We start from the raw sequence: 27,783 nt of genomic DNA on the forward strand, positions 1-27,783 counted from the left end.
GCACGCCGGGAGCCGTATGCGGCGTGGGGGTGGCGAGCGGCGGGGCGGAGGCGGGGCGGCGCGGCGGGCTGAGGCGGGCGGGGTGCGGGGAGTTGAGCGAGCGGCGGCGGCGGCGGCCCGGGCTGTGCGGACGGACGGTCTCTGAGGGGAGCGGGTACTGGTGCTCTACGGCCGTCCTCGCCGCCCCCGCCTCACACCGCGGCTTCAGCGGCCCGGCCTGGCCCGGCGCAGCCATGTCGGGGCTCCTGGGGAAGCTGTTCGGGACGGGCGCCGGTGGGAAGGGCGCCGGGAAGGGCCCGTCCCCGCAGGAGGCGATCCAGCGGCTCCGCGACACGGAGGAGTTGCTCAGCAAGAAGCAGGAGTTCCTGGAGAAGAAGATCGAGCAGGAGCTGGCGGCCGCCCGCAAGCACGGCACCAAGAACAAGCGCGGTGAGCGGCCGGGCCGGGGGAGGCCGGCGGGGCCGGGCTGGGCCGCCCCTTCCCCTGGCAACAGGTCGGCGCGGCCCGGCCGCCCGCAGTGGGGAGGGCCGGGGCGGCCTGTCGGGTTGGTGCCTGAGCTCTGTGTATAGCACCGACGTATCCGTGTAGCTGTGTTTGATAGCTTATTGCCTTTATTTGAGAGCGCCCTGCCCGGGAGCTGCGTCAGCCCTCCCTCCAGGGCCTGCCGCCCTTCCCCGGCCGGGTTTATACCGGAGCGGGCTTTCCCCGGCTCGGGAAGGGCAGCCTTTATCTCGTGGAGCTGTCTTAACGTGGGTGCCGCGTCACTCCCGCGTGATAACGATGTCACGGTGTTGCTCGGCTCTTCTGTGCGAGGTTCGCTTTCTGTTCCGTGTGCGTGTCGGTTTAGGGAGAGGTTAAGAAAATAGTGCGAAGGAGAAGCTGGGTGGTTGCGTACAGGAGGGGCTGGAAGAGCAGTGCCTCAGCGTGGGATAAGGCCTTGCTTTACTGTGGCGTTGGTTTTTCTTCTAATGAACGAAAGTCTTTACGAAAACCCTGCTTAATTTGAGGATATGGTTAAATATATTTTTATTATTGTCAGGGTATCCTAAAGCTATAGGTGGCTTATAAATGGATATTAGAAATTGGTGTTCACCAGGTGGAACTCGGCCTTCTGGGGAGGTCTAGCTGTGTATTTGCAACCAGTGCTTTATATGCATTAACAGTCTGTCAGCCTGAAGATAAGAAGTGGGTTGTCAGCTTATGTATTGCGGTGCTCTGATGAGCTCCTTGCTTGTTTTACAATGGTCATGAAAAGTGGCGTTTTCAAGGAAGCATATTTAGATTTTTGTGTTGATGTTGTCCTTTTTGTGCTGGGTTAAAGCAGAACGGCAGAGTTTGAAGCAGGAGGTGCGGCTCTGTGGCACTGAGAGCAGCTAACACGGAACTCTTCGCCAAGTAGGAAGGGTTACTTTACAGTAATTACCGATAATAGTTTCTGCTTCATATCGCTACTTTAGTCAGCGTTTTAAGCCTCCTTTCAAACTTCACAACAGTGTGCCACATCAGGGCTTCTCGCTTGCGCTGTGTTTGAGGGGCAGCACGAATGGAACAAGCTCAGGAGCGCTGGCTGGGTTTGCAGGCAGCGGCAGCGTGGCAGAGGCCTCGCTTGCTGCCCCGGGGGTCTTCCGAAGGACCTCAAGAGAGCCTGACTTCAGGCTTGACTAAGTTAGTTTCTAAATCAAATTCATTGCAACAGTTTTTATAAGCCTGAGTTTCTTGTGCAGTTTTTAGCCTAGTCTGTTAACGAGCTTAAAAGGAGAACTAAAATACATCTCTGTTTAGCCTTCCTCTTCCTCTGTGGTTTCTGCATCCTCTGTCTTACACTGGTCCTGCCTACCTTCTCCTAAACTTCTCTTTCTGCCGCTGGTTGTTCAGGTCTTTGTCTTGCTCTGCTGTAATGCCATCTCTCTCTGTGCTTTTTTGTGCGTGCTGCCCGTCAGTGTGCTCTGGAGCACTTTGGGTAGTGGAGGGATTAAATTTCTTTGGAGGTGGAGGAAGGAGAAAAACCTGCCCATTCACTAGCAGGATTCTGGGTCAGACTAATTGAGTTCTTGCAGAAGGACGGAATCCTGACGAGTAATTAAGGAGCTGTGAAAAGGAGAAGGGCTAGGAATCATTTTCTGGTGGAAAACAAGACCTCTTTTTTCCAGAGGACTTCTGGAACTCAGAGACCAATTTTTATTATTGGGCTGCTAGGAAAGACAGCTGGTTATCTGCGAGCTCGCTGCGAAGTGAGCTCCCCTCTGGACAGACTAAGGGACTGCTCATTTATTCTGGGTTCAAGATGTCAGTCATCAGCTGAGCTCCAACAAATTGCATTTTTTTTTTATATGCAGTTGTTTGGGTTTTTCCCTCTCTGACTTCAGGCTGTTTTATAATCCAGAAATCATGTAACTTTGATGCAAAGTCACTTAAATCGATAATTTAAGTGAAAATAAAAATATGTTGGTTTTGTATGTGAAAGTCTGTCTTTTGAATGGAAATACTTTGATATAGTAGAATGTTTTAAGTAAAACCAACCAAAGCTAAGTAACTAGGCTTTTTTTTTTTTAAAGTGTTGGATCAACTTTTAAAAAAATACAACTTTAAGAATCCTTACGCTTTCTTAGTTCTCCAAGACTTAAGCATTTTACTCTGGGGATTTCTGTATATCCCCGCTATTTAGAGAGAAGCGTACTGTGGATGGTGCATATGTGTAATGCTCAGCTGGACAGTCGCGCTGACATTAATGGAAGCTGCTGTGGTAAAGCCGGCTGAAGAATATAAGTGTCAGCAGCAGTGGGGCAGCGAGCTTGCCTGAAAGCTTAAAGCCACCTTGGAAAACCTGGAATGATATTTTTATTTTCTCGGAGGAAAGATGGGCACCGGGCACACTCAGGGTAACAAAAGGAAACGTTCTCTGCTCTCCAGCACACTGTGTGATTGTTCGGGTGCCAAGTGAGCAGGGTTTCTAAAGGCTCATTGACTAATTCCTACAGTGCTTCTAGAGTCTAATGAAAGTACAGAAACTTATAGGCCTTCTGGTTCTTGTGCCTGCCCCAAGCACATGCAGGTTTTTATTAATTTATGAACTTATTTACGTGTATATTTTTCATAATTTGCATTTAGGATAGGCTGTATAACTCCTCATGAAATTCTGAAGTTAAAATGAGTAACCAACTAGTACAAATTTCCTTAGTCTGTGTTGTTTCTTGGCATGGGAGGCTTTCAACTTTTTATTAAAAGCTCCTTTTCCCAGGGTCTTTCTGTTCTGTTCTGGCTGCAGATGTGGCAATTTTGTGATCATTATGCCTTCTGAAGGAACTCAAGTAATTTTAATAAGTAGTAATTTTATTTTATTTTTTGCCTTTACCAATTCCTTCTCATTAGTCCACAATATCAAAATAGCTCTGAGGAGAAGGAGAGGGCAACAGTCTCCAAGTGTTAAGTTGGTGCGAAGGCACCTATGCCGCTTTTAGAGCGTGTTGGGGAGACCAGCAGTTATAGCTTTAATGTGCGTGCCATTTTTTTTGTCCATGGGATGAAAAACTGCTGAGGAGAAGACTGATGGTCTTTAGAAGGGTTTCTTGAAAAAACACAAGTTAATAGTCCCTCTTCTGGGAAGAAGCTGGGTTATGCTTGCGCTTTGTTTTGTTTTATCTCATGGAGATGCTCAGCCTATTCTTTTGAAAACAGCGTGTGTTCTGGTGTTTAGGGTTTTTTTTTTCTTGTTTTTTCTCAAGAGGCTCTTCAACACTTTTGCTCTAGCTCACGAGTAGTGGAGTTGCTCCTCTCTGTGAAGTTAATGGAAGTAGCAGTAGTACAGTGTGGTTTGAACACCAGTCAGCCAGTATCTTACTGGATTTTAAATTTGTCCTGAAAATAACTTTTGCTTTAACAGAAGAAGTGTGCAGCTGTGAGCTTGACGGTTTGGAAGTACTGTGCTGCTGCTGCATCCTTTTATTCCGCTCCAGTTTGTCGGTATGGCGTTGTTGCATCCAACCCGGGATATTTTATCAGGCACTCAAACTTCATGAAACAAAACAATCTGCTAGATCTTGCCAAGGGTTATGAAGTTCTGGTGCTCAGCATTCAGTTTCAGGATAGCTCAAGCTGATCTTAATCACTGCTGTTCCAGTTTTACTCCTTTTCTTGTGCCTATCGCCTGATCCTGCAAGAGCTAGCTCACAAAGCCAAGCTGCCAGAGAAACAGCATACACACACAAAAAAAAAGCAACGCGTTAATTCCTTGATCTCTGACTACTTTGGGTATAACAAATTGAGAATCTGTTTCTGCATTATTTTTTATGATGGAAACCCAAAGCTCAAGTTATGCCTCAACGTGAAGATTACAGTAGGGAGAGAAATCTGATGCTCTGCTAGGGTGCCACTTCTATAAGTAGTCTACTCTAGTGTTTAGATCCAGGATGAATCAATGGAGTTCTGTTCCTGCCTGCTGCTAGATTTTTACATAGGTCCACAAACACTGGAACAGGTGAAAAGCTAACACCATGCTAATATGCAGTAAAAATATTCAGGCTTTATCAGGAGACTGACATTTCATGGGTTTTCTATCAACTCTGACTTCTCTTAGTGTTTTTTCTTCTCTGATGTCAACGTTTCTCTTTCACTGTAAATAAATATAATGCTGTTTTTTTTCAGCACTGGTGACTGAGTACAAAATGGATGCAAAACCGCTGCTAGATTCCTGCTCTCTAATTCCAGCTTTTCCTGGAAGGAGAACACTCCTATGCTCCACCCCACACATTAAAAAGACAACAAACAAGAAAGTTGGGTGTAGGCTGTAGCCAAAAGTAATAATTTTATGTCCATCTCTGCCTCACAGTAAATCACAGTGCTGCTGCGGGTAGGTCAGTTCAGCTGGCTGATCTGATAGAAAATTCACTGTTTACCACTCCCCTGCCTTTTCAGTCTGTCATGTCAGTCTGCTGCACTGATTTGCCTGTTGCTGGAGGGTTACAGTGACCGGCACGGGAGAGGAGACGGAACTGCCGTGTTCGGTGGCAGCTCAGTTAACCTGGCTGAAACGTACAACTGGTGCGTGCTGCGGTGGAGCTGGTACCGGCAGGTCTCCAGTGATGTGGCTTCCAGAAGCAGTACTGCCTTGTCCCGCCTGTTTCTCTTGTGCTGATGTTAGCGTTTGTGTGGGCAGTGCATGAGTTGGATTAGTTTGCTGATCCAGCCAAAACCAAACTTTAAAAAAAAAAATTGTTTTCACACTTAATCCCACAAATGCTAGAGCTGGCAGGAGAGGGAGTCAGGAATGTGACTGGAAGGAGGAGGGCAATTCTACCTCTCCTGGCAACAGTCCCCTGCTTGGTCAGCGTTAGAGGTATTAGTTGTGATAAAATCTGAGAGTGACGTGCGATCTCCCAGCAAGGGGGCCAGCTGATCGTTAATTAAAAAATGGAAGCATGCCTGCATGATGGCGTGGACATTTTTACTTAGAAGTTTGAGCGGTTCAAAATGTTGCAGTGGTCTGGAATTCAAGGAAGAGAAAGCTGCAACCTCAGGCCTGGGTATGGTCAGAGACTCAAATGACCTGTGACCATGTATGTAAGGTCTTAGACATTAATGCGTTGCTTGTGAACGTGCTTTTAAGGTCCTGCTTGATATCTGGCAAGAGAAGTGCTCTCTGCTCCCAGAACCAAATAACATGAACCTGGTTTTGTTTCCATGTATCATAAGATGCTGATGTAGGGGAAGCAGGAGTGCTGCAGCAAACACTATCCAGCACTTTTTGTAGTACTGTAGTCTGCCTTTTCTCTGTTTTAACTCATAATCTACTGTAAAAATGCATCTTTGAATTCCAGGTGCTTAACTGTAAACCACAGCTTCAGTGCAGGAGTACTGATAGCAGTGCTGGCTTGAGTCCTCTTCTTCTCCTGAGATAATGAGTTGAGCATTAACCACCTGGCTTGGGAAAAGTGTAATAATTACTCTTTTTAAATAGGTGTTTAAAAACAAAGAAACTTTTAGTTTGAAGTTCTACCCTATCTATGTTTAACAGAGGCTTTTTTTTGAGGCAGATTGCTGTAGTATAGAACAGTTTGGGAGGGATGGGGGGATTCACAAACACCTTTTCAAAAACTTTAAAAAGTGGCATCAATGAAAACAAAAACCTGTTGCTCTGCCAGATGCGTTTTGGTAACTGTATTTGATGCAATATATCCTTCCTCTGTTCCTGTTCTCTGTCTAGCCCTGTCAGAAGGGAAACCTGGCATGTTTGCAGCCACTGACTGTTTTTATTACTTTTTCTCTCCAAATGTATTAGATGTTGGATTCTAGTAGCTCATTAAGCTCCAGCCCTAGTTACCGAATCCTGCTTAAGGGCTCCTAGTGCTAGTTCAAAACTGTGATTTGCAGGTGATGCAAATTGCTAATTTGGTTTAACCCTCTTCTACTTTCTCAGGCTTGTTCAGAAAACTGCCAGGTTGTTTCTCGCTGGCAGAATTTGTGCCGAGTTGTGTAATGTTTGCCTGGACCGGGATGTTGTGGGGCTTCGCGCTTGTATCCTTCAGGCCTTTCTGTTAGTCCCTTCTTGCCCTTTGGCCGTGTGTGTGGCTGTCTCCAGATACTTTCTTCTCCTTTAGCAGCACAGCTGAAGCGCATGGTGGGAGGTGGGAATATTCCCTGCTGCCAAGGTTTACACTGGGTTTTGCCTTTGATTAGAGGACATGGAGCCCATTTGGACTGAATCCTGGTAAGAACGATGTGCTCATGCTTGAACATCATCTGGGCCACGCAGAAGGATCCGAGCTGGACCTCCTGGTACGCTGTGGATGGCCAGGTGCTGTGTGCTCGGGTACGCTCCATGGTGTGATCTACAATGCTGCTCGGTGGACAGGTCAGCATAGGAAAGGTGCTGTATTGGGGCTTGGAATTAAAAGTGGTCACTACTCCTCACCTGGCAAATCTTGGTGCTTCCAGGCCTGAAGTGACGGTGAAGGACATGGCCATGCTTCATTGCTGAGCAGGCGATTAATTTAACACAGAGAAGGGAGGGATGGTATCACATCAAGAGGAGTCTGCTGCCAGTGCTGCCCGGGAAAAGCATATTTTTTTTTTTGTTACCTGTACTGTTTTGCAGTTGCTCTTTGGCATTCATGAATGACCTACCTTAGGAAGGTACCACCACCTCTAAGCTCTCATAGGGCTCATGTTGCCCATGCTACTGGACTGAGTGGACACCCTTGCAAAAGGTCTGCCACAGCTGCGTGTGTCCACGTGCCTCTGTGTCTCCTTTTCTGGTAGCCTAGCCTCTCCTGCCTGCATGCCGTGCTCTGCATTGCTCCTGGGCTCTTGTACTTGCTGGGAGCAGCAGCAGGCTGGGGGATGCATTGCTGGCACTTGCTGAGTCTAGCTGGGAAAAGACTGCTGTGATGGTTTTGGCAGCTTTTTGCTCTCCCCTGTGAAATCTCCATCTGTTTTGAAAAAAACCCAAAGTTTTAAACATAGTCCTTTCTGTTTTTTGGGGTGGTACATGCTGCTTGTTCCAGAGATTTTGCATAGGATGTGGTATGAGTGGGGAGGATGTGGCCTGCTGACCTTCTGCAGCCAGCAAGGCTCTGAAAGAGTGTGTGTGTGGGGAGCGAGGTGTAAAGTAAAATTTTGCCATCTACTCACGCCACTTAAAAATGGATGATTTTTGCAAAACTGAAAGTTGGAGCAGCTCATGTGCTTTAACATGCTTTCCGTGGAGTTTGCAGCCAGGTGTCCAGCGAACTGGACAACTGCTGGTATGAAGTGCCTGAAACAAAAAGTATGCAGTTGAAGAATCCTAAATAGGCCATGCATCAGATGTTGATAGACCTTTGTCTTTCCCTCAGACAACCCAAGGCTACAGCACATAGCTGATGAGAAGGAGGTTAGTTCTGCTTGTAATCACCCTGGTTGAGTCTTTGAGCAGAAGTGGTGCTACAGTTGCTGAAGATGTTGGCAGATGCAAGTAAGTCTGCTATATGGAAGTGGCCAGGTTGCTGGTGAGGAACCTGGGGGCACTGTGGACCTTCCCAGTCAACAGTACCGAGGTCAGTGAAGTGTTCCCACCAGCGGAAGGTCACTGTGGCCAAGGCAGAACAGCAGTTTCCCCTTGGTGAAGCTCAGTGCCTGGTTGCTGCAAAAAACTGTACTGTTCTCACAGTTGGAAGCCCAGTTGGGAAAGGTCTTCTATGGCTTCCTCCGATTTCATTGTTTAAATGAAGCCTTGCCAATAACCATTTTTATAGGGGCTAATACAAGTCTAGGGTAAAGATACAGGCAGCTGTTGTCTTGTAACTCTCAGCTGATCGGCAGCGAACCATGAAGTTTGGCGTTGGTGTTGTCCAAATAACCAGTATAGCCATCTCTCTTGCACACACTGGGATGTGCGTGTTTATCCTTGTGTGCAGCAAGCAAGGGCTGAGCTCAGTACAGACTTTCATGACTGCTCCCTTCCCATTTCTGTGCTTCTGCACCAGCCTGTGCTCCAGCAGTCAGCTGTTCCCCAGCTCCTTACCATCCCCCAGGTAAGGGCAGCCAAGCCAGCAAGTGTACTGGTACAACTGATAGTCCATCCTGGACTGTTGCACTTGCAGGATCATACCTGGACTGATAACCGGGTAGTACCACCTTCTACTGTGACTGCTTTTCAGACAGCAAGTGCTTCCAAACAGAATACAAGATGAACAGGTCTCTCTCATCCAGTAGGTCTGACAAGTTGAAGTCAAGGGTTGGTTTGGGCACAAGATAAACCAAGGGACTCGGTAATGTGGTCACCATCCTGCTGGCACAAACCCCTTGAGTTTAACCTGATAGTGAATGTGAATTTGGCCATGTAGCTGCATCTTGAGCTCGTTTGGATACCTGCTGCCACGTTGCTCCATGCATGCAAAGGCTTGCAACATCTTTCAATGTAAAGCGTGTCTTTTTGAAGTCCCCCTTTCCGATAAGACTGTGATCAGCCATGCTGGCTCTTCCGCTAATGTGGTGGTGCATTATCCATATTGTATGTGCTCTTCGTGGCTTGGCAGGAGCTTATTCAGGTTTAAGGATGTCATGTTTACTTCCAGGGGACTGCACAGAGGTTCTTCAGATGTAGTGGAACTGAAAAGAAACATAAATGCCAGGGTGACAGGAACATCAACCGATGATATTCAGAAACTTGCAGGTGATTTTTGTTAGTTATGAAATAAAACAAGTTGATACAAAGAAAACTTCATAATGGGCTGAGAGCTGTGCACAGTCATTGCATCTCCGCTGAAGGTGGTACCTTAATGAAATGTCTCGACAGCATCCCCATGGTGGGCTCACATGTGCAATGCCCTGGGAGGAAGCGGAGTTGTAGAAAGCCTCTTCTGATAAGTGCTTCCCTGGCAGCACTGTCAACTTGTGATCTGAGGGCTGCAGTGACAATGCTTATTGCTAAACCTGGCTCCTGGAGCTGGTTGCTGCCTAAGAGTATGGGATTGCCATTAAAGAAATGAAATTCAGTTCTGGCCTCGAGAGACGTACTGCAGTGTTGCCAGTTAAATGTTTAGGGATTGAGTCCAGAAGTACAAACTTTTCTTTTTTTGAAAATAAATATGGTTTGTTTTATTTGCTTTATAACTTTTGGGTTTCTAAAGGCCTGCATTTTCAACTTTTTCCCCTTAGTTGTTAGTGTTAGAATCTGAGCACTCATGAAAAAAGTAATTTTTCACATCTCAAAATAGCATAACTTCACCAGATGAGATGTTAAGAGAAATGCTAAATATTATGACAGCCTCAACAAAATTCTTAGACTTGGCAACACTCTAATAATAATTGCCCAAAGCTGGAAAATGCATGATAGATTACCCAGGCAGCCACTTATTTTATTCCCCAAGGAAGAGAAGGTCTCGAAATGGGTCACTTAAGGGTAGGATCTTCTGAGTTTTGTGACTTAATCACAAAAATAATGTTAAGCATAGGGAATTTGGTTGTTTGAGTTTTTTCCCTGTGGGAAAAGAACATTTTCAGATACTTAAGAAGAGCTACTTCTGTTCTTGTAAAGCTGAAGCTCTACCTGATGCATTTCTGACAGGGATTCAGAGGAAGATTATTGTTTTTCACTGGAATTCTCCTTAACAAGGTATCTTCAGCAATCACAAAATAAAGACGAAAACTTATAAAGAGTATTTTCAGGCTGTGAGAATCCCAAAGAGTCCTTAAGGAACATACTTTTCTCATCCTAAAAGTTTAAACATTTGTTGAATTCTGAGTAATTATCTCCTTTTATATACATATAAATTTCTGATGTGAAATAAGGTGCAGATTTTTAACAGCAAAGTTTGGGCAGTTTAAAAGGGTCAGGGAGGATGATTTACCCCAGCAGCCTTAGAATATATCTTGTTTTACTTGAAAAGAAGAAATGTGTTTTGGGTAAATCAGTTTTGGGGATGCCTTGCAATCTCCTGCTGTCATCCAATGACATGCAGGATGGCAGGAAGTGAAACACTGAAAATTGGGAAGTACGGTATATGCTTTGCTTCCAGAGGGTGGATCAGACTTGATGTAGTAATGGGAAGCATTAGGACTAGATGATCTCGGCTGGTCCAGAGTTTCTTAGGATCATTCCAGCTCCTGGGTGGAACAAATTCGTTGGCTGCTGCTCTGTAATTGGGATCTGTCTTTCCTGGTTTTGTCATTTGGGCTTCAAATCTCTCTGTAGTCGACACTTTTTCCTTTTTTTGGACAAAACTGTCCCAGACTCACCTAGAGATTATTTTACAGAGGATTATTGACCAGAGGATTGTTGCCTTGATGTTCAAGGGGCAGAGGAATCAACTTCCAAGGCTGAAGGCTTGCTTGCTTTCTGGACTATTCACCTCTTGCCTGAAGAAGGCCAGGCCAGGAGGAGGTTACACAGCGTGCCGGTTCTGCATCCACAAGTGCAATACATTTCCATCTGTAACTTTCAACCTCTGCAAATTATTTGCTGTTTCAGGAATATATAGCATGTAATCATGGATTCTGACCTTCGGAAACACACTTTCTGCACTCCATATGAAAATGACTGCTTGTGACTAATTTGTAATAAAGGAAGTGTGACAAGGAAGTGCGTTACGCTTCAAGTATAGCTGCCTTGCCTCTCGGCTGTGGGATGTGGAACAGCACTAACAATTGCTGGTGCAAAGGTTGAGTCCATGCTGATCAGAGCCCTGAGCAGCACTGCGGTCCTAATGGCGTGAAGCTGGTGGTTACTGTATTGTTTGGGTAATGCATGCGTCAAAGCTCTGATTGCTCTTGTACAGGATGCTTTGTTCTTTATCTTCTTTTTTCGCCTTTGTGTATTTATAGATTTTTAGACCAGGAATGCTTATTGTTTAATCTCTTGCACAATAGACTAAATGTTCTGGCACTACTTTGCTCAAGAGGAAGTTGTAATCTTGTTGTTTTAAATACAGATAGAACAGAAACCTTCTTGGATTCTCTGCCTGGGTTTGGATGCTTTGTTGGAGTAGTTTCAATCAGTCACTTCATCTCTGAGCTGAGAATAGTTGCCTTCCTTTGAGGAGAGAGTTTGGCAACTTTATTAGATGTTTAGTAGACAGACACAGAAAGATAAGTGGAGGACGAAGACTGAACTCTGCTCATGATTCCCTGCTAAAAGCGCAGCATCTCCCAAAAGAAAGGCACAGGAGGCTGCTGCCAGCTCTTGCGAGCTGCTGTCTGGGAACCGTGATAGAGACATTAGGCCCTGGCATTGGGGGGAAATGTGTGATAATGGCTTCAGCCATTCAGCATAAAGTGACTTTTAGGCCTGTGTATACCTTCTAGACATCGTAGATCTCATCAGGTGATCCTCATGGGAAAGGAAATCATGCTGCTTTGCTCTGTATTGGCCTTGGAGTTGATGTGAATTTATTTTTAACCATGCTTCGGTACCTCTGTCTCCAAGCACTTTCACACTGTGGTGCTTAAAATGAAACTTGACTTCTTGGACCTCTTGACATTTCCTGCTGTGCCATCAACTTGGCTCAATGTAGCTGGGTATTTAACGGGCAACCAGTTAGGAGTATGTATCAGCTTAGTGGCCATGCTTGCTTTCTTCCTCTCCAGTCCCTTGTACGAGGCCTGTATGTTACTGTCCCTGAAAGGCTTTACGTTTCTTTTCATGTAGAGAAATCTCACTAACGTGCAGGATGGGGGCAAGACTTTGCTGAGGCAAAGGAAGGGTAAGAAGTATTTCCAGGACTGGAAACAGCACCAAAACAAAAATGCTGAGGCAGAAGCTGGCAGGACAAGGGTGCTCTCTAGCTGCTGTATCTAGAGTAGTTACATGGTTTTGGAAACACCCTGAAAAGATCTGACCTCCAGGACCCTGAATAGAGAATTAAGTCACCAGCATCTGCATCTTGTAAGACTCTCCTGGTTTGGGACAACCATTCCTTGGTATGTACTGCAGATCTGTTGTGGCAAGATACTGCCTGGATGCTTTCATACTGGGCTTGGTGTGAACCAACATGAACGTTCTTCAGCTGGTTAACAGTTTCTTGAGCTAGCAAATCCCTGCAGAAAGATATTTATTCAAGGCTAAACTCAATGGTGTGAAGGAAGTTTGGTAAGACTGTAGTGGGATTTATATCTACTTTTTTATCTGCATGTAGCATTGGAGGATATTTTGTGAATTGCTTTAAATTACCTTTTTGCTTCTTAGGAATTTTTTTGAAATATTGCAGGCAGTTTGCTAATTCTTGATAGAATGAGAGATGAGCAGTTGCTGCCTAGGATTAAGGTACTCTATGACTCTCCTGTAGGCAAGGCAGCCAATTACTTCTTACACCTACTGGTGCCTCTTGTTTATCCCATTGCAAGGACAGCGAGGATGATGTTTGGTGATTAAATCTGCTGCCGAGGCAAGTGCCAGGAAGGTGGAATGGTATTTTCAGAAGCAGCAAAAATAATGATGCTTCATTGTGCTGAGCAAATTATAGATGCGTACACAATATAATGTGCAAGACAGTCACCCAGTATTAAGCTGATTATCTCAATCATCTCTAATGTCTGGGCTTTCTGCTAGAGGGGCTGAGAACCCCCCCATTTGGGAAGCTCCTCTGCAGCTATCTTGCACTATTTATTTTGGCGTGGCTGACATTTGGTGTATATTATTTTTGAGGCTGCTGTGGAACTTTTTCATCCCATATTAATACAGCTGCTGTCTTTTTGCGGTGGTATTTCTGCTGCTGCTATTTCTTCTCTCGTTTGCCATAGAGAATGTAAGAATTAGATGCGAGATTGACTTATTTTTTTCCCCTCAGTTGGAGTAATCAGAGCTATTAACCCACGTGTGTTCCTCTGGTTGAGAAGCCTTTCTGTTTTAGGTATCAGTGTGATTTTTAGCAGATTTTGGCACAGGCAGGAAGCGCGGGTGTTGTGAGCCACCAGTCAGGACAATTTGCCTTGGTTCACAAATGCGTGGACCTTGATACGAGTGTGTTTTTGAATTCAGCGAAACTCTTGAATTATAGTCCCAGTTGTTCCCAGTGCTCTTTGAAGTAACTGGTCCTCCTGCTCTTCTCAAGTTGAGACACGTTTTTGCTAGCAAAATTTGGAGTTACAAGTATGTAGAAAAAGAAGACTTAAGTTCTTCCTTCTTTTTTCTCTACTAATCTATACTTTTCTACTAATGATGTTTAAAAGCATTCATTCAATAGAATTGCTGCGTGCATAAATACCCCGTTAACACTACTTGTCCTACAGGTGTATAAGCAGTACTTATTTGCAAGAGGGCTGTTGATTTTTAATGAAATCACTGATGCATTCATAGTCAATTTTTCCATTCTGAATGCGGTACTGTGTAGTAAAATTGTATTTTTATTATCCTGCTAACTTCTTATCACAGTGAACATTTTTCTTATTTCACTAACAAGCTGGTGTGAATGTTGCAAGGAAAATCTTAAGACTTACTACAGCTGTTAATAATGATAATTTGCTTATAAACAGGTTGAAATACTTTAAAAATACATAAAATTAAATTCTTCCAGGTAGCATTCCTTGAGAACAAAGTGAAATTATTTGGGTGAGCAGTCATGCTTTTCAGACTGAGTGCTGAGGGAGGATAGTCTGGCTCAATGACTCTACCCTTTTCACTTGTGAGCATTCATTAGTTGGAAGGAGCAGTGACTGAAAACCGTAACATGAGTGAGTTCCTGCTTATCAGTTGCGTTGGAGGGCTGGGTGCTGCCATGGTAAGCATAATAATGAAACCCTTGGCTGCTTGTTACTCACCACGGTCGAACAGTAAGTATAAAACTGCTGCTGGAATTTCTAGGGGGGACTATCACAGAAATTCAAATAAATATGAAATTAAAAATAGTATTTTGCAGTTCATCAATTGAAGACTGTAAATAAAATTAAAAAAAAAACAACACCAAAACCGAACACCCTGCCCAAAAAACCAAAACCATAGATGAAGGAATGGCTTTTTGTGTATTAAAAACTTTGAGTTTTTAAAAAGTCTGTAAAATGTTCTTCCAATGTACTTTTATACATGTTTTTACATTCGAGTAATTGAAGCAGTCAGTCCAGATTTAACTGCTCTTGACTCAGCTGCTGTTTTACTGGACTTGCCTTCTTCTCTGGAAGCTGGCATTTTCTTTGTGAGAATTTCTGTGTAAAAAGGAACTGCAGAGATTAGAGGCTGATGCTTATTAACACTGAGGCATTTTACTTTACTTTGCCAATGGAAAAGAGGTCATAAACTATTTATATCAGTTTTAACTGGTCAGAGCTCTGTGGTGAAATCTTTATGAATAAAAATTGGCTCCAATGTCCCAGTCATAGCTGATAATAAAGGCAATGAGTATATCAAAATGTCATATGGAGAAGATAATTTTGAGCCTGCTCACCATCTCCTAATGGATGGCAGGAGTCACCCAGTTAGTTACCTTTAATTTAATTGTAATAATATGTATAAATAACTGCTTTTTCCCCAGTGCATACTTCTTTATGTAATCTGCTGAAAACTTTACTAAAATTCAAATAAAGTAAAACTCAGTTCTGTTATTTGCCGTTATTTTTTTAGAGGATATTTTAAGTGCATGCAATTCATCACGCACATTGGACTTAGAAGCTAAAACACACACTGTGCTTGTAAGGATAAGGTATGGGTTGTAAAGCTTCATTGGCAGGTTCTTGCTGTTGTCTTGTGAAAATTAACTTCCCATGTAATGAGCAAATATTTTTGCTATCATTGGGTCTGCATTGATTCATTAAGTGAAGGTTATCTTAAATGTTAAACTTTTTTTTTAGTAGTAAATTCTAAGTCTACCAACAGCTTTCTCTTCTCCCATCGGTTTACCTAATCCATGGCTGTTTAGCAGGTCGGGAGGGTGATCTGTCAGTTTGTTCTTGTAAAATGATTCAGCAGCTACTGTCTTTTCTTCATGTGCAACCTATGGGAGACTTGAGCTAAAAGAAGAAAAAAAAAAAAAAAGGGGGGGGGGGAAGAGGGGGCGGCAAGGAAAAAATCCCCTCCTAAACCAGCCAGTGATTTGAACTGGTACTACTGGTTTTATATGTGATAGGGATATTTCAAGTGTAAGTTATCCCCCACCCAACAGCAGGATGCTCTGGGAGGAGAACCTTGGGGTGTTACTGAGCAACTTCAGTGGAATGTCACTTCTCACCGAGGGAAGGCTGCTGACGGGACAGCGAGTGCTGATCTGGGACACCATTGCCTGTCGTTTTTCTGTACCTGTTCCTGTGCCCTGTTGCAAGTCTGGTGCCTAGGAGCTGGGGAGGTTTTTATACAGAATGATTTCCTTCAGTTTTCTGCAAGAGGAACGCCATGCTGAGTGATCCTGCTAGAGCTGCGCCTTGCCCTGTCCTCACCGCCTGCAGTGCGCCGGATTTACCAGCTGTGCTTCAGTAATTAATAAGGTGCAGAGATCATAGACAGGACCTTTGTGCTTTATTCTGTTGTCGTGGTTTAAGCCCAGCTGGCAACTAAGCACCACACAGCCGCTCGCTCACTCACCCCAGGTGGGGTGAGGGAGAGAATCGGAAGAGTAAAAGTGAGAAAACTCGTGGGTTGAGATAAAGACAGTTTAATAGGTAAAGCAAAAGCCGCACACGCAAGCAAAGCAAAACAAGGAATTCGTTCACCACTTCCCATCGGCAGGCAGGTGTTCAGCCGTCTCCAGGAAAGCAGGGCTCCATCATGCGTAACGGTTACTTGGGAAGACAAACGCCATTACTCCGAATGTCCCCGCCTTCCTTCTTCTTCCCCCAGCTTTATATGCTGAGCATGACATCATATGGTATGGAATATCCCTTTGGTCAGTTGGGATCAGCTGTCCCGGCTGTGTCCCCTCCCAACTTCTTGTGCACCCCCAGCCTACTCGCTGGTGGTGAGAAGCAGAAAAGGCCTGGGCTCTGTGTAAGCACTGCTCAGCAGTAACTAAAACATCCCTGCTTTATCAACACTGTTTCCAGCACAAATCCAAAACACAGCCCCATACTAGCTGCTATGAAGAAAGTTAACTCTACCCCAGCCAAAACCAGCACATCTGTGTAAAGGCAGGTATTTCCATTAGAAATACACGGCCACAACACGGAGAGAACAAGTGTCAGTCCTTATTTGTTTCGAGCTTCTGAATATCAGGCACTTCGCAGAAGCAGCTGTCAGTCTGGTCTGGCGATATTGTAATCTCGTATAGCTTTTTACTCTAAGATAAGGAAATTGTCGCAGTGTTGGAAAGCTGAGATCGGCCACTTCTAGAAAATTGTGCTGGTGATCTCTCTAGCAACAGGTTCTGGGTCGTGAGCGAAGTCTGTCTGGCTACGTTAGAGAATAAATGCTTTAAACTTAATACATGGTTACAGGTCCTGCTGAAGCAGTTCCACAGCAATTAAAGCTGGATATTAAATTACATTGCCTGCCTATGTAATTACTATCTTGGAAGCAGTGAAGGCATAATTATGGGTGTGGGTACTGAGGACTGCCTCTTCCAGAGCTGCCTAATGTGATACCAGTCTTCATGAAGAGCAAAGGTGGGCTGTGCTACGCTTTGACTTCAAATGCACATCCGTTTCTTGCATGTGTATAATGCTAGAGGACATATTTGTAGCCTACTGTCTCTTTTTCATACTTATTTAATATTCTGGAAACTGATTTTTTTTTTTTGAGAAAAAGAGCCAACATCATTCTCTTCAGAATAAGTATTTATAGCTTTGACTTCAATGAAAACTTAATAAAAATGTATTACTCTGGCAGTACATAAGATTTCAGTAAGTATTTATGCAGATGGTAAAGACTGTTTTGCAGGAAAAAAGCAGCATAACTGCTCATCAGTTTTCAGAAATCGATGCCTAAAAAGGAGAATAGAGATAAAGTAGCTGTATATTAGAACAGAATCACGCCCTCGGATCTATACCTCTGACAGATACCACCGCTCCGTAATGTATGTCAAGTATGATAGCAACATATGGAAAATGTGCAGCCCCATTATTTGTGCTAGCAAAGGCTGTTGCTGGTCCTGCATTTCAAGCAGGAGTTGGTGGCTCTTCCCCCTTGCCTGTGCCTGGCCGGGTAAGCCCCTTGACCCCTGTGCAGAGGTTGGCTCTTATTTTTGCCATTTTTACTCTAGAAATTCCTTGTGACCTCTGAGCTGTGGGTATTGATGTGGCGTGCTCATCCACAAATACGTGAAAATTAGGAAATCAGTCCTGAGAGAGGGGAAAACGGACTTAACTGTAATGGTCTTAAACAAACATGATTTTAAGTATTTCTCTGAAAGAAAATGCATTTTTATTAACCTTTTTATGAAACTAGATGCAGAGAAATGATAATTTAATCATCTGTTTTTCTAGCCGAGGCAAATACCACCTAGAAAGGTCTGTACCAGATGCTAGTGGTCTCCACCACCCCGTGTAGAGGGCAGGCATGCGGGAACGGGGCACAGCGCATCGTTCTCCGAGTTGCCTTTCTGTGCGGATGCGGATGCCTGGGAGCATCCGTGAAAGGGGCACCGTGAAACGGCTGTGCTGCTAATTGCAATGAGGAGAATCCTGAATGTAAAGTGCAAATCCTCTTCCGTGGGGGGAGGAATATGGGAAATGAATTGCCAAAACTTGCAGGATGAAATCAATGCGAGTGACTTAAATTAACTTGGTATTTTCTTATCTTTTCAGCTTAATAAAATCTTCTAGTTATAAACAAGGACTTTACATTAAAAGATAGTTAAGCAAGGAAACACAGATGAAAATAAATTGCAGGAAGTTGTGATCATCCAATTTGTGGCACTGAATACCTTATTTTACATTCCTTAGTGCTTCTAGCGGCGAAAATTGCAATCTCTTGTGTAAGATTTTCTTCATTGCAGACTCATTTATCACTTTGATGCTAATTGGCCTGTGCTAAATATTTATGCTGAACCGTGTATCGGTCCCTGCTCCTTTTAGGCATCTGAAACGGCCATTTCTACCAGTCTTCAAGAAGGTACAGGTGGGCATTGTGGCCATGGGAAGTTTTGTCCTTGCATTGGCCTTATGGAGGAGAGGGGAAAATACAAATATCTTCCTTGGCTGCTCTTGGTCCAACGGAGTTGGAAACATTTCTAGAAAATACCACAAATTCATTTCAAGTATTCACTTTTAAACAAGGCAGGTTTTAAAACCGGCATGTTTATATTCCTATTCCTAGGCAGGGGTCTGTGTGCCAGGCTTCCGACCGTAGAAGATCTGAGCGTGGTGGGTGCTCGGCTGAGAGACCAGCAGGAACTCGAGGAGGCTCAGCAGTAACCGGGCAGGTAGCAGTGCTGCAGCCTGAACCCGGGTGGGAGATGTGTGCCATCTTCCAGGTCTCGTGGGGGGATCCCTGCTCAGTTTTGCAAGCTACAAGATTATGTACCATGCTTTTGTAAAAGCGGGAGCCTTGATCTGTATATACAAGTGAGAAATTAATCAAGGAAAGGATTTATAAAGCAGACTGACGGCTGGGGAGTGCGGTTCTGGTACACTGAACTGGCATGCGTGGGAACAGGAGGGGTAGGGTCACCCAACAGTCCCGATAAACACTCCTCATCACAAGATCTTTTACAATGATGCTTGTAATGTTTGGTGTCTGAGCAGCTTGTTTTAAAAGTACATGAGCATGAAATGTGGATAAACTGTAGCTATTCTCAGAGAACGCTATAGTGGGGAACTGTACGTAAATTATAGTACTTTACTTGGGTTTGTATAATGGTCATAAAATCTCTGGTTTAGCTAGTAGTTCTCCATGATGCACAAAATCCTCAGTAAAGAATGTTCTATCACTGTCTGACCCTTTCCCAGCATCTGTCACTATATAAACACAGCCTATTAACAATTTTATCTTTATGAGTAAGAAAACTTTATATATCCTTAATTAAACCATTAGCACAAAATTAACCAGACTAAATATACCAGTAATCTGTTGCTCGTGGCTTTACGATCTGGCATAAAGCTGGAATGTATTCAAATGTGCTTGTTTCTGTAGAGCAAACATTGTCCTTTGTGTTACACAAAAACCCAGTCCTGTTCCCACTCTTGTCAAACGAGAATGGATGTTGGACTGGCCCCAAAATAGGGGGGAGATTACTGGGTGTTGGAGTGAAAAATCAGTGAAGGGGCTTATCTTGGGTCTTTGGCTTCTGTTGGAACAGTTGAGGTGACCTGTGCTTTTGATCACTTCTACTAAATCAACGTGTGCTACTTTGCGTGCCTGGCAACCTTAGCTGTACCTTCACAAAGTACTTTTTTATTCTCTAATACATTAGTGTAATATGAAGGTAATCAAATATAGCATATTCTTAACCAATTGTAGCACTGAAGGTATATGTAGGGCTTCTGGATGCCAGGACATTATCTTGAAGGACTGTCAAGCTTCTGAAGATGCCATCTGACAAAATACGCAGGGTGTCTGCAGGCTTAATCCGCTTTTAGGAGAGGAGTTTGTGTGTATTGCAGGAACATACTCATCATGTCACAAAGTTATCACCTCTCTAGTAGGAGAGATAAGGGAAGCTGTCTGCTGTCTGGATTTCCTACTGCTTGTTCTCTACTCCTCTCAAAAAAATCTGCCAAGGTTTGAAATAATGTCTTTTAGGCATTTAAATATTTGAAGTCTTTATTTGCCACCATTCCTGGTGCACGTGACTGATCTGTTGGGAGGTCCAGGACGCTGATTTTTAGCGGAGCTGATCCTGTATTACGTTAATGGTTTCTGCTATGAGTTTCACAGAGATTAGAGCATTGAAGAAATGAAGTTCAGAAACTGAGAGTGAGGCTGTTGGGACAGCAGCTTGTGTCCAAGCTGAGTTTTTAAAGTACAGGGGTGTATTATATGACCAAGACGGTCACACAGTGGACAAGTCTGTTCATATCAGGAGGGGAAGTAGAAAGCCACGAAGGGAAGCTGTTCTCATGTCTTACTCCATGTGATACTTGGTGTTTGTTCGTCACCTGGCAGTGCTCAGTGCTTGGTAGGTCTTGCCCCCACTGCAGCTCCTACCGCATACAGGCAAGATTATATGTAAATCTAATTTGTGTTCACTGTCAGTGTTTTGGGAATGGACGTGCGCCGGTCTGTTGTCTGTCCAGGTGTCTTGGGAATTGCCGGCTGTTGACTGTTTTCACCCGTTGGATGCATACCTGTCTGGGTGGGGTGGAGCTGAGCGTTGCAGAAGGAGCTGGAGAAGCCTAGCTGTGCAGCGAGTTGGACCAGTCCTCCCAGACGGGGTGATCCCCATGGGTGTGGACCTCTGTGTTGGTGCTGTTGTGGGTGGGCTCCTCGTGCGAGAGCAGGCATTGTACAAGTGCTTAGGAGCAGCAAATTGGTCAAATGAATTTAAGTGATGGCATCTCTCTTCTCATGTCTACTGGTAGAGACTGTTGTGTGGACAGTACCTTGCAGTAGGAGTAATACGAAACATGCACAAAGTCTGTTTATATATAAATATTTCTATATATGTACAAATACGTGTATTTCACAGCATTAAATAGCAAAGTTGAAGAAACATTTGTCTTGCTTTGTATTTGAACCAGTTTCTTCTCCCAGCAGCTGCCCAGGAGTTCAGCTGGCTGGTAGGGACCCTGCGGCAGCATCATAACCTCATCTGACAGGAGCTACAACAACTGTGCCTCGATGTATTGGGGGTGATGGTGAACAAAGATGTTTTTAAGTGGATCAGCTTGCATACTGAAGCCTGCTCTTCGTTGTAGCGTAGTCTCTGGGTTGTGGTGTGTTTACGAGTGACTGGACTACCGATCCCTTGAGTTGCTTCTTGGCTTGCATCCTTCGTGTGGCAGAGGATGGACAGCAGGCATCTGGCCACCTTTAAACAATTTTGTTGAAGGAGGCAAACACAAGTATTAGGCAACTTAGTTTATCTAGGGAGTAGATGACAAACAATAGAAGGTGTTAAACATTGCTCTGTACCGAGCGGCATTTGGTACAAAATGTGAATGGCTGTTTTGGGCATAAATCTCACAAATCCTACCCTCTTATTTGTTGTTCAGCTGCTCTTCAGGCCCTAAAGCGTAAGAAGAGGTACGAGAAGCAGCTTGCACAGATAGATGGCACGTTATCAACAATTGAATTTCAGAGGGAAGCCCTTGAGAATGCCAACACTAACACTGAAGTGCTTAAGAATATGGGATTTGCTGCTAAAGCTATGAAAGCTGCTCACGACAACATGTAAGTTATTCCCTTCTGCATCTTTTCATAGGATCTTTAGTTTGTCATTTGTTTGGTCTGCTAAATGCCAGGTGTGTCATGACCAGAGGTGGAGCTGGAGTAGCAAAATCTTCTTTTAAAAGGCTATAACTTAAACTAAAATAATAAATATACTTTCATATTGAACAAAATACACAAGTATCGATGCTTTCTCAAGTTTGACACCGTTTTATACGGTGCAAAGCCACTGCCTTTGTCCAACAGAAGGCTAGCACCAGTGTAGTCTGAAGCAAATGGGAGGGGTGCAGCAGTTACAGATCCACCTAGCAGCAGCAAGAATTTTAAGCCTCAAGGGGAGACTTAAACTTCTTTCTGTGCAGTGGCGTGTGCGTGTGTAGCAATAATTAAAGGTAAACTGCATTATAGGAATGGTGTACTTGCTCCAAAAGCAAATATTGTAGATGTAATCTAATAATGGTGGATCAGGGAGCAAATTATTATTAATACCAGTAATGCAGCACAAAACCTCTTCACATGAAGTCCCTGTATATAACTGCTGTGAGCTAAGCTTTTAGGGAAAAGTCAAAAATGCACGCATAATTTTGTGAGACCGGGGGATAAAATTCAGCCTTGCATGCAAAGTGAATTTTGGGAAGGGACCTTGAAAATGTCACCATGGTGTGGCATTTCTACAAAAATGAAGAAATTAGTCTTAAGTGTTGATTTGGAAAGTGCATGATTATATTGAACTCCTTCCTTTCTTTTACAGGGATATTGATAAAGTAGATGAATTAATGCAGGACATTGCAGAACAGCAAGAGCTGGCAGATGAGATTTCAACAGCCATCTCAAAGCCAGTAGGATTTGGGGAAGAATTTGATGAGGTATGCTTTAAATTTGCCTCTGTTTATATCATAGAATCATTTAGGACGGAAAAGACCCTTAAAATTGAGTCCAAAGGTTAACCTACCACTACCAAGTCCACCACTAAACCATGTCCCGAAGTGCCACATCTACACATCTTTTAAATACCTCCAGGGATGCTGACTCTCACGAGATCTTTCTTTTTAGATCTACATATTGCCTGTGTCTAGGTGTAGTAGTAGGATATAAAATTTCTCCTAGAACTTGTTACTAGCTGTTCCTACCAGTGCATACAGCAGCTATGACCCTGACTTTATGCTGAGAATGGTCTGGATGGCCTGATCTGAGAGTGTTTGGACTTAGATTTCTTCTCTTGACTGCTTTCCCCACTCTCCTCACCCTCCAACAGATCAACATCATTCAGATGTAGAATCGGACTCCTCATCTCCTCAGTTTGCTCTGATCCTGTGCATTTAAGCTATTTTCTTTAATAATATGACCAACTAAATCTACTTGTAATAAATACAACTTAAAGTTTCTTCCTTTTTTTTTTTCTCCTTCAAAAAAACTAGGATGAACTCATGGCAGAACTAGAGGAACTAGAACAAGAAGAACTAGACAAAAACTTGCTGGAAATAAGTGGTCCCGAGACAGTGCCACTACCAAATGTGCCCTCAATATCAATACCATCAAAGCCAGGTATGTATGGACCTTTACCAGAAACATCTTGGATTGTTAAAAAGTATGCTTATTTAACTTCCGGTTCCTCAGATTTGAGAGATCTAACTGCAGGCAACGCAGACGTTTTGCTTGAAATTGCTTCATAAATCACAAATTACATTTAGTGCCGTTTCTCTGTGGGGGTAACCTGCCTTCCATAAGAACTGCGAAAATTAATAGTTATCACAGGAACAGTTATTATCTATTCTAGCATTACCACTTCATCTACAGCGTGGATGATACTCAGGGTAGAAAGGAGATGTGGAGCAAAGAAGCCTTTTACCATTTGCTGCTGGCCCAACAGGGAAGTAGCCTTGACAAACATACCAAGGCTGTAAAAGGGAGTAGAGAGTAAATTAGCTCTTGGAATTAGTCCCAGGCTGGTTCAGATTCCCACATTGAACCATGCTTCCTCGCTGCTACTTTGTTTTTTAATTTGATCCCTGCTTTTCTGGCTTTTGGGAGGAACTAACTTCAGAGTCCCCATTTTGGGTACAGCTGTTACCTCCTCTGAGGTTTGCATGTACTCAAGCCAGACAGTACCAAACTTAACGGTCATCCCAGTCTTAGAGCACATATATCTAGGAAATTTTAGTGTCATGATTTTACTTGGAGAGCGGGCAAGAAATGTTTGTCTTTACACAGACAGTTCAAAGCTGCTGTTAAATCTGAACTGATCACTCTTCTATGAACTTGAAGTGATACCTCATGAAATATAGTTGAGTTGGAATACCTCTGGCATGCGTTAATGGGATATGAAGCTGTAGTAGTCTATTTTGCTGAATCTGTCTTAATGTATTATGAATAAGTTGTAGACTTTGCGACTCTGTTTCATGTGCTTACTTAGGAAAAAAAGGTCCAAAAAACTAGTGCATGAAAGTAGTCCCAAATGGTCAGTGTATCTATAATTATCTTGCTGCCTTTCCAGGCTTAAAAGGACCTGGGAAGCAGCAGACACTGCCAAACAACAAGATTCTGCTTTAGGTGGCGTGCTATGAAGTTTGCTCCTTGTGCTTTGTAGTTCTTTCATTTTGACATAATTGATCTTGTGTTTTTTCTAGTTCTGTTTTGCTAGGCAGAATTGCTGACAAGTGTTGATGAGAGGGGAGTGAGTTATATCAAAATATCTTAAATCTGAGACTTCATTTGGGTTCAGATCCAACAGCGGGAGAAATAGTTTAAAGAAACGTGTGCATTACCTTTTTATTTCCTAGCTGGTTTAATGAGGTTTGTTCTCTAAATATTCTTTGGGTATGGACATTAAAACATACTGACTTGAACCCAAATATACTTTTTGCATTATACGAGGTAATAGTGACTGCACACTGGTAAGAGGCATTGTAATTGTGCACATATTGAAGTAACTATACAGCATAAGACTTATGTAGACATAGCACTTCCTAAAATAATAAAAATAATAAAAATTACGAACTTTTTTGTAGTAAAAAGTATGAGTATAAAACTCAGTGTTTTATAGGATTTATGTTAAGCTGCATTTGGATGGAAATTAGAATTCCATCAATGTATTTAAATAGCATGCTACTTTTTAATTAAATAAAACTGCGAGCAAGACGGGCCTTTGGGAAACCTTGGGATTCTAGGGTGGTGGTGGGTGGGGATTTTGTGTGGTTTTTGTTTTTTTTTTTTAACCTAAATTGTTTTTCACTTAAAATTGACTTAATATACACTGGGATTAAAAGTTTACTTCTAGTCATCATGGGTCGGACTTTCAAAGGGACTGCTTTACCTAACGACGCAGGTACATGCTTCATGTGTCTTCTGCGGTAGAGCTGACTCTTATTACCTCCTTTTTATTCATTGAATGGAAAATGGTCATGAGCTTTCCTGCTTTTTCAGTTTTCAGGAGCTGTCTGGATTTTGACTTAATCAGTCTGAATGAGAAATCTTTTGCTGTTGCCTGTCAGCTAAGTTGATGTCAGAAGAAATTCAGGCAAAAGATGTTTATGCTCAACAGAGACCGGAAGAGTCTAATATAGAAAAAAAAAAAAATCCAAACTTGTACAAATTATAGGTCTTGAGTTTGACTTAAAGCTGACTCACTTCTCTCTTACGTAAATGCTTCATTTGGAATGACACAAACCATTTTGAGTATGAATTATTTGACTCTTCTCCCCCCCCCCCCCCCCCGCCTTTTGAAGCAAAAATATTGTTGGAGGAAATGACATCTTTTTTGGTATTTTACAAAATTATTGCAGCTATTTCTGGGTCAAAACCTTTTTGCTGAGTTAATGGTTTTCATCTCCAGAAACTGGACTTGTCACGTTATGACAAATAGCAGCATTTGCTCCCCTGGAAGGACCAAAACCTATAGCAAGGCAGCATGTAGCCTGCTGCTTAACAATCACATCCAGCCAGCTACTAGTGAGGGCGGCAAGAGGGGGGAGTAGCATGGACTGAGTGCTCATTAGCTCTGCAGCTCCTTGAAGAGCTTGAACTGACACAGGAGCTGGAGGTCTCCAAATTCTGTGCCTTAGCTAGACCAAAACACAGTAGCCTCATATCACAGAATCACTGAGGTTGGAAAAGACCTGTAAGATCATCAAGTCCAACCATCACCCCAACCCCACCATGCCCACTAAACCATGTCCCGCAGTGCCACATCCACGTGTTCCTTGAACACCTCCAGGGATGGTGACTCCACCACCTCCCTGGGCAGCTTATTCCAGTGTTTCACCACTCTCTCAGGAAAGGCATTTTTCCTAATATCCAGCCTGAACCTCCCCTGGCGCAACTTGAGGCCATTTCCTCTTGTCCTGTCACTTGTCACTTGGGAGAAGAGACCAACACCCACCTCCCCACAACCCCCTTTCAGGCAGTTGTAGAGAGCAATGAGGTCTCCCCTCAGCCTCCTCTTCTCCAGACTGAACAACCCCAGCTCCCTCAGCCACTCCTCATCAGACTTGTGCTCCAGACCCCTCACCAGCTTCGTCGCCCTTCTCTGGACACGCTCCAGCACCTCAGTGTCCTTCTTGTAGGGAGGGGCCCAAAACCGAACACAGCATTCGAGGTGCGGCCTCACCAGCGCCGAGTACAGGGGCACGATCCCCTCCCTACTCCCGCTGGGCACACCATTTCTGATCCAGGCCAGGATGCCGTTGGCCTTCTTGGCCACCTGGGCACACTGCTGGCTCATATTCAGCCGGCTGTTGACCAACACCCCCAGGTCCTTTTCTGCGGGGCAGCTTTCCAGCCACTCGTCCCCAAGCCTGTAGCGTTGCCTGGGGTTGTTGTGACCCAAGTGCAGGACCTGACACTTGGCATTTGTTGCGCTTTGAGGACTTAAAAAATAAATTCCTTATTCCACCATTATGGGGGAGAGCCTGTAATACTGGCGATGTCAGACAACTTTCTGCAAGAAGCTATATCCCTCTGAGAGGGGCTCAGGAGCTGGAGGCTTGGGGTCTTCTGCGTGGAGGCTTAGTGATGTGAAAAATGATAGACACTGCAGGTGTACACATCTTAACCGTCACGCATGTTTGCGTTCTTCCCATGTGAGCTATTGTCTTTCTCCGCTTAAAGTGGTAATACCAGGAAGTTTCATGCTGGCTTTTTCAGAAGGTGCCTTTTACTTCAATTCAAAAAGGTCTTTTTTTCCTCTACTGGCATTTGGTGCTTCACTTATTGGTTAGGTCAGTGGCACAGAGGCTTCTATCCTGCAAGGAATCGAGACAGGGTTCTGTCAAGATTCCCACTCATTTATTTTCTTTTAATATTTTGCAGCCAAGAAGAAAGAGGAAGAAGAGGATGATGACATGAAAGAGCTGGAAGCTTGGGCAGGAACCATGTAACTACAGCAGTAACTTGCTGGAAAAAGACTTTGATTGCCTATTCTGGGTGCAAATGTGTTGTGTTGAGGAAGAAGCATAAGAAAAATGTCTTTATCTTTAATTTTAACCCAAAGCAGTGGGAACTGCATCGCTGTTTTCTGCATAGCATGGTCTGCACAAAGGAAAGAAAGGGGAGCAGGGGGAATTGCCTGCAGTTTATACGGTTGAATTTCTGTAAAAAGGTATTTGCAAAAATCAAACATTCAGCTTTTGGACTGTGCTACTGCCACTGCTGGATCTTCATCTTCAAAAGTTTGGGCCATATTGAATTGAAATAAGCTGAAAAACACTCTGTAATTTTAAGTCTGTTTTAGTGTGTCTAGAAGTCTTGTAAGGCGTTTAAAAACCAGGAAAAGTCATAAGCCACCATCGGCTTCTTATTGTGTTTAGGTGCCAGAATGCTTTAGGTTTTTAGTTCTTTGCAAGTTATATTTATATCCCTCCACTGATGTGTGGCCAGCCTCCTGTTTGTCACTGCAACAATGTAGTCACTATTCCCATTTTAATTGGTGATAATGATTTGCAATTGACAAATGCTGTCTTGGAAGTAGGGAAGATTTAAATTTCAGTTGTACATTTTTCTACATAGCACTACAATGTTTATTGCTTTTTTTGTGGTAATTGATAACCCATTCAGATACGTGCACACAATTATTTTAATTAAGAAACTACTATGGATTGCACTGTATTAAATATCTTGATTAATTTTCA

The 27,783-nt window shown here is 43.6% G+C and overlaps 1 protein-coding gene across 1 annotated transcript; it reads left to right on the plus strand.

The window, feature by feature from the left end:
- The first annotated feature begins 233 nt into the window (after positions 1–233).
- On the plus strand, positions 234–27,783 carry CHMP4B (charged multivesicular body protein 4B). Its single transcript, XM_059827250.1, has 5 exons — positions 234–429; positions 21,484–21,661; positions 22,410–22,524; positions 23,077–23,203; positions 26,966–27,783. The coding sequence occupies exons 1-5, from the start codon at positions 234–236 to the stop codon at positions 27,031–27,033; spliced, it is 684 nt and encodes a 227-aa protein (XP_059683233.1). The 3' UTR covers positions 27,034–27,783.

This window comes from Gavia stellata, chromosome 20 (genome assembly GCF_030936135.1).
Source record: "Gavia stellata isolate bGavSte3 chromosome 20, bGavSte3.hap2, whole genome shotgun sequence".
Lineage (NCBI taxonomy): Eukaryota > Metazoa > Chordata > Aves > Gaviiformes > Gaviidae > Gavia > Gavia stellata.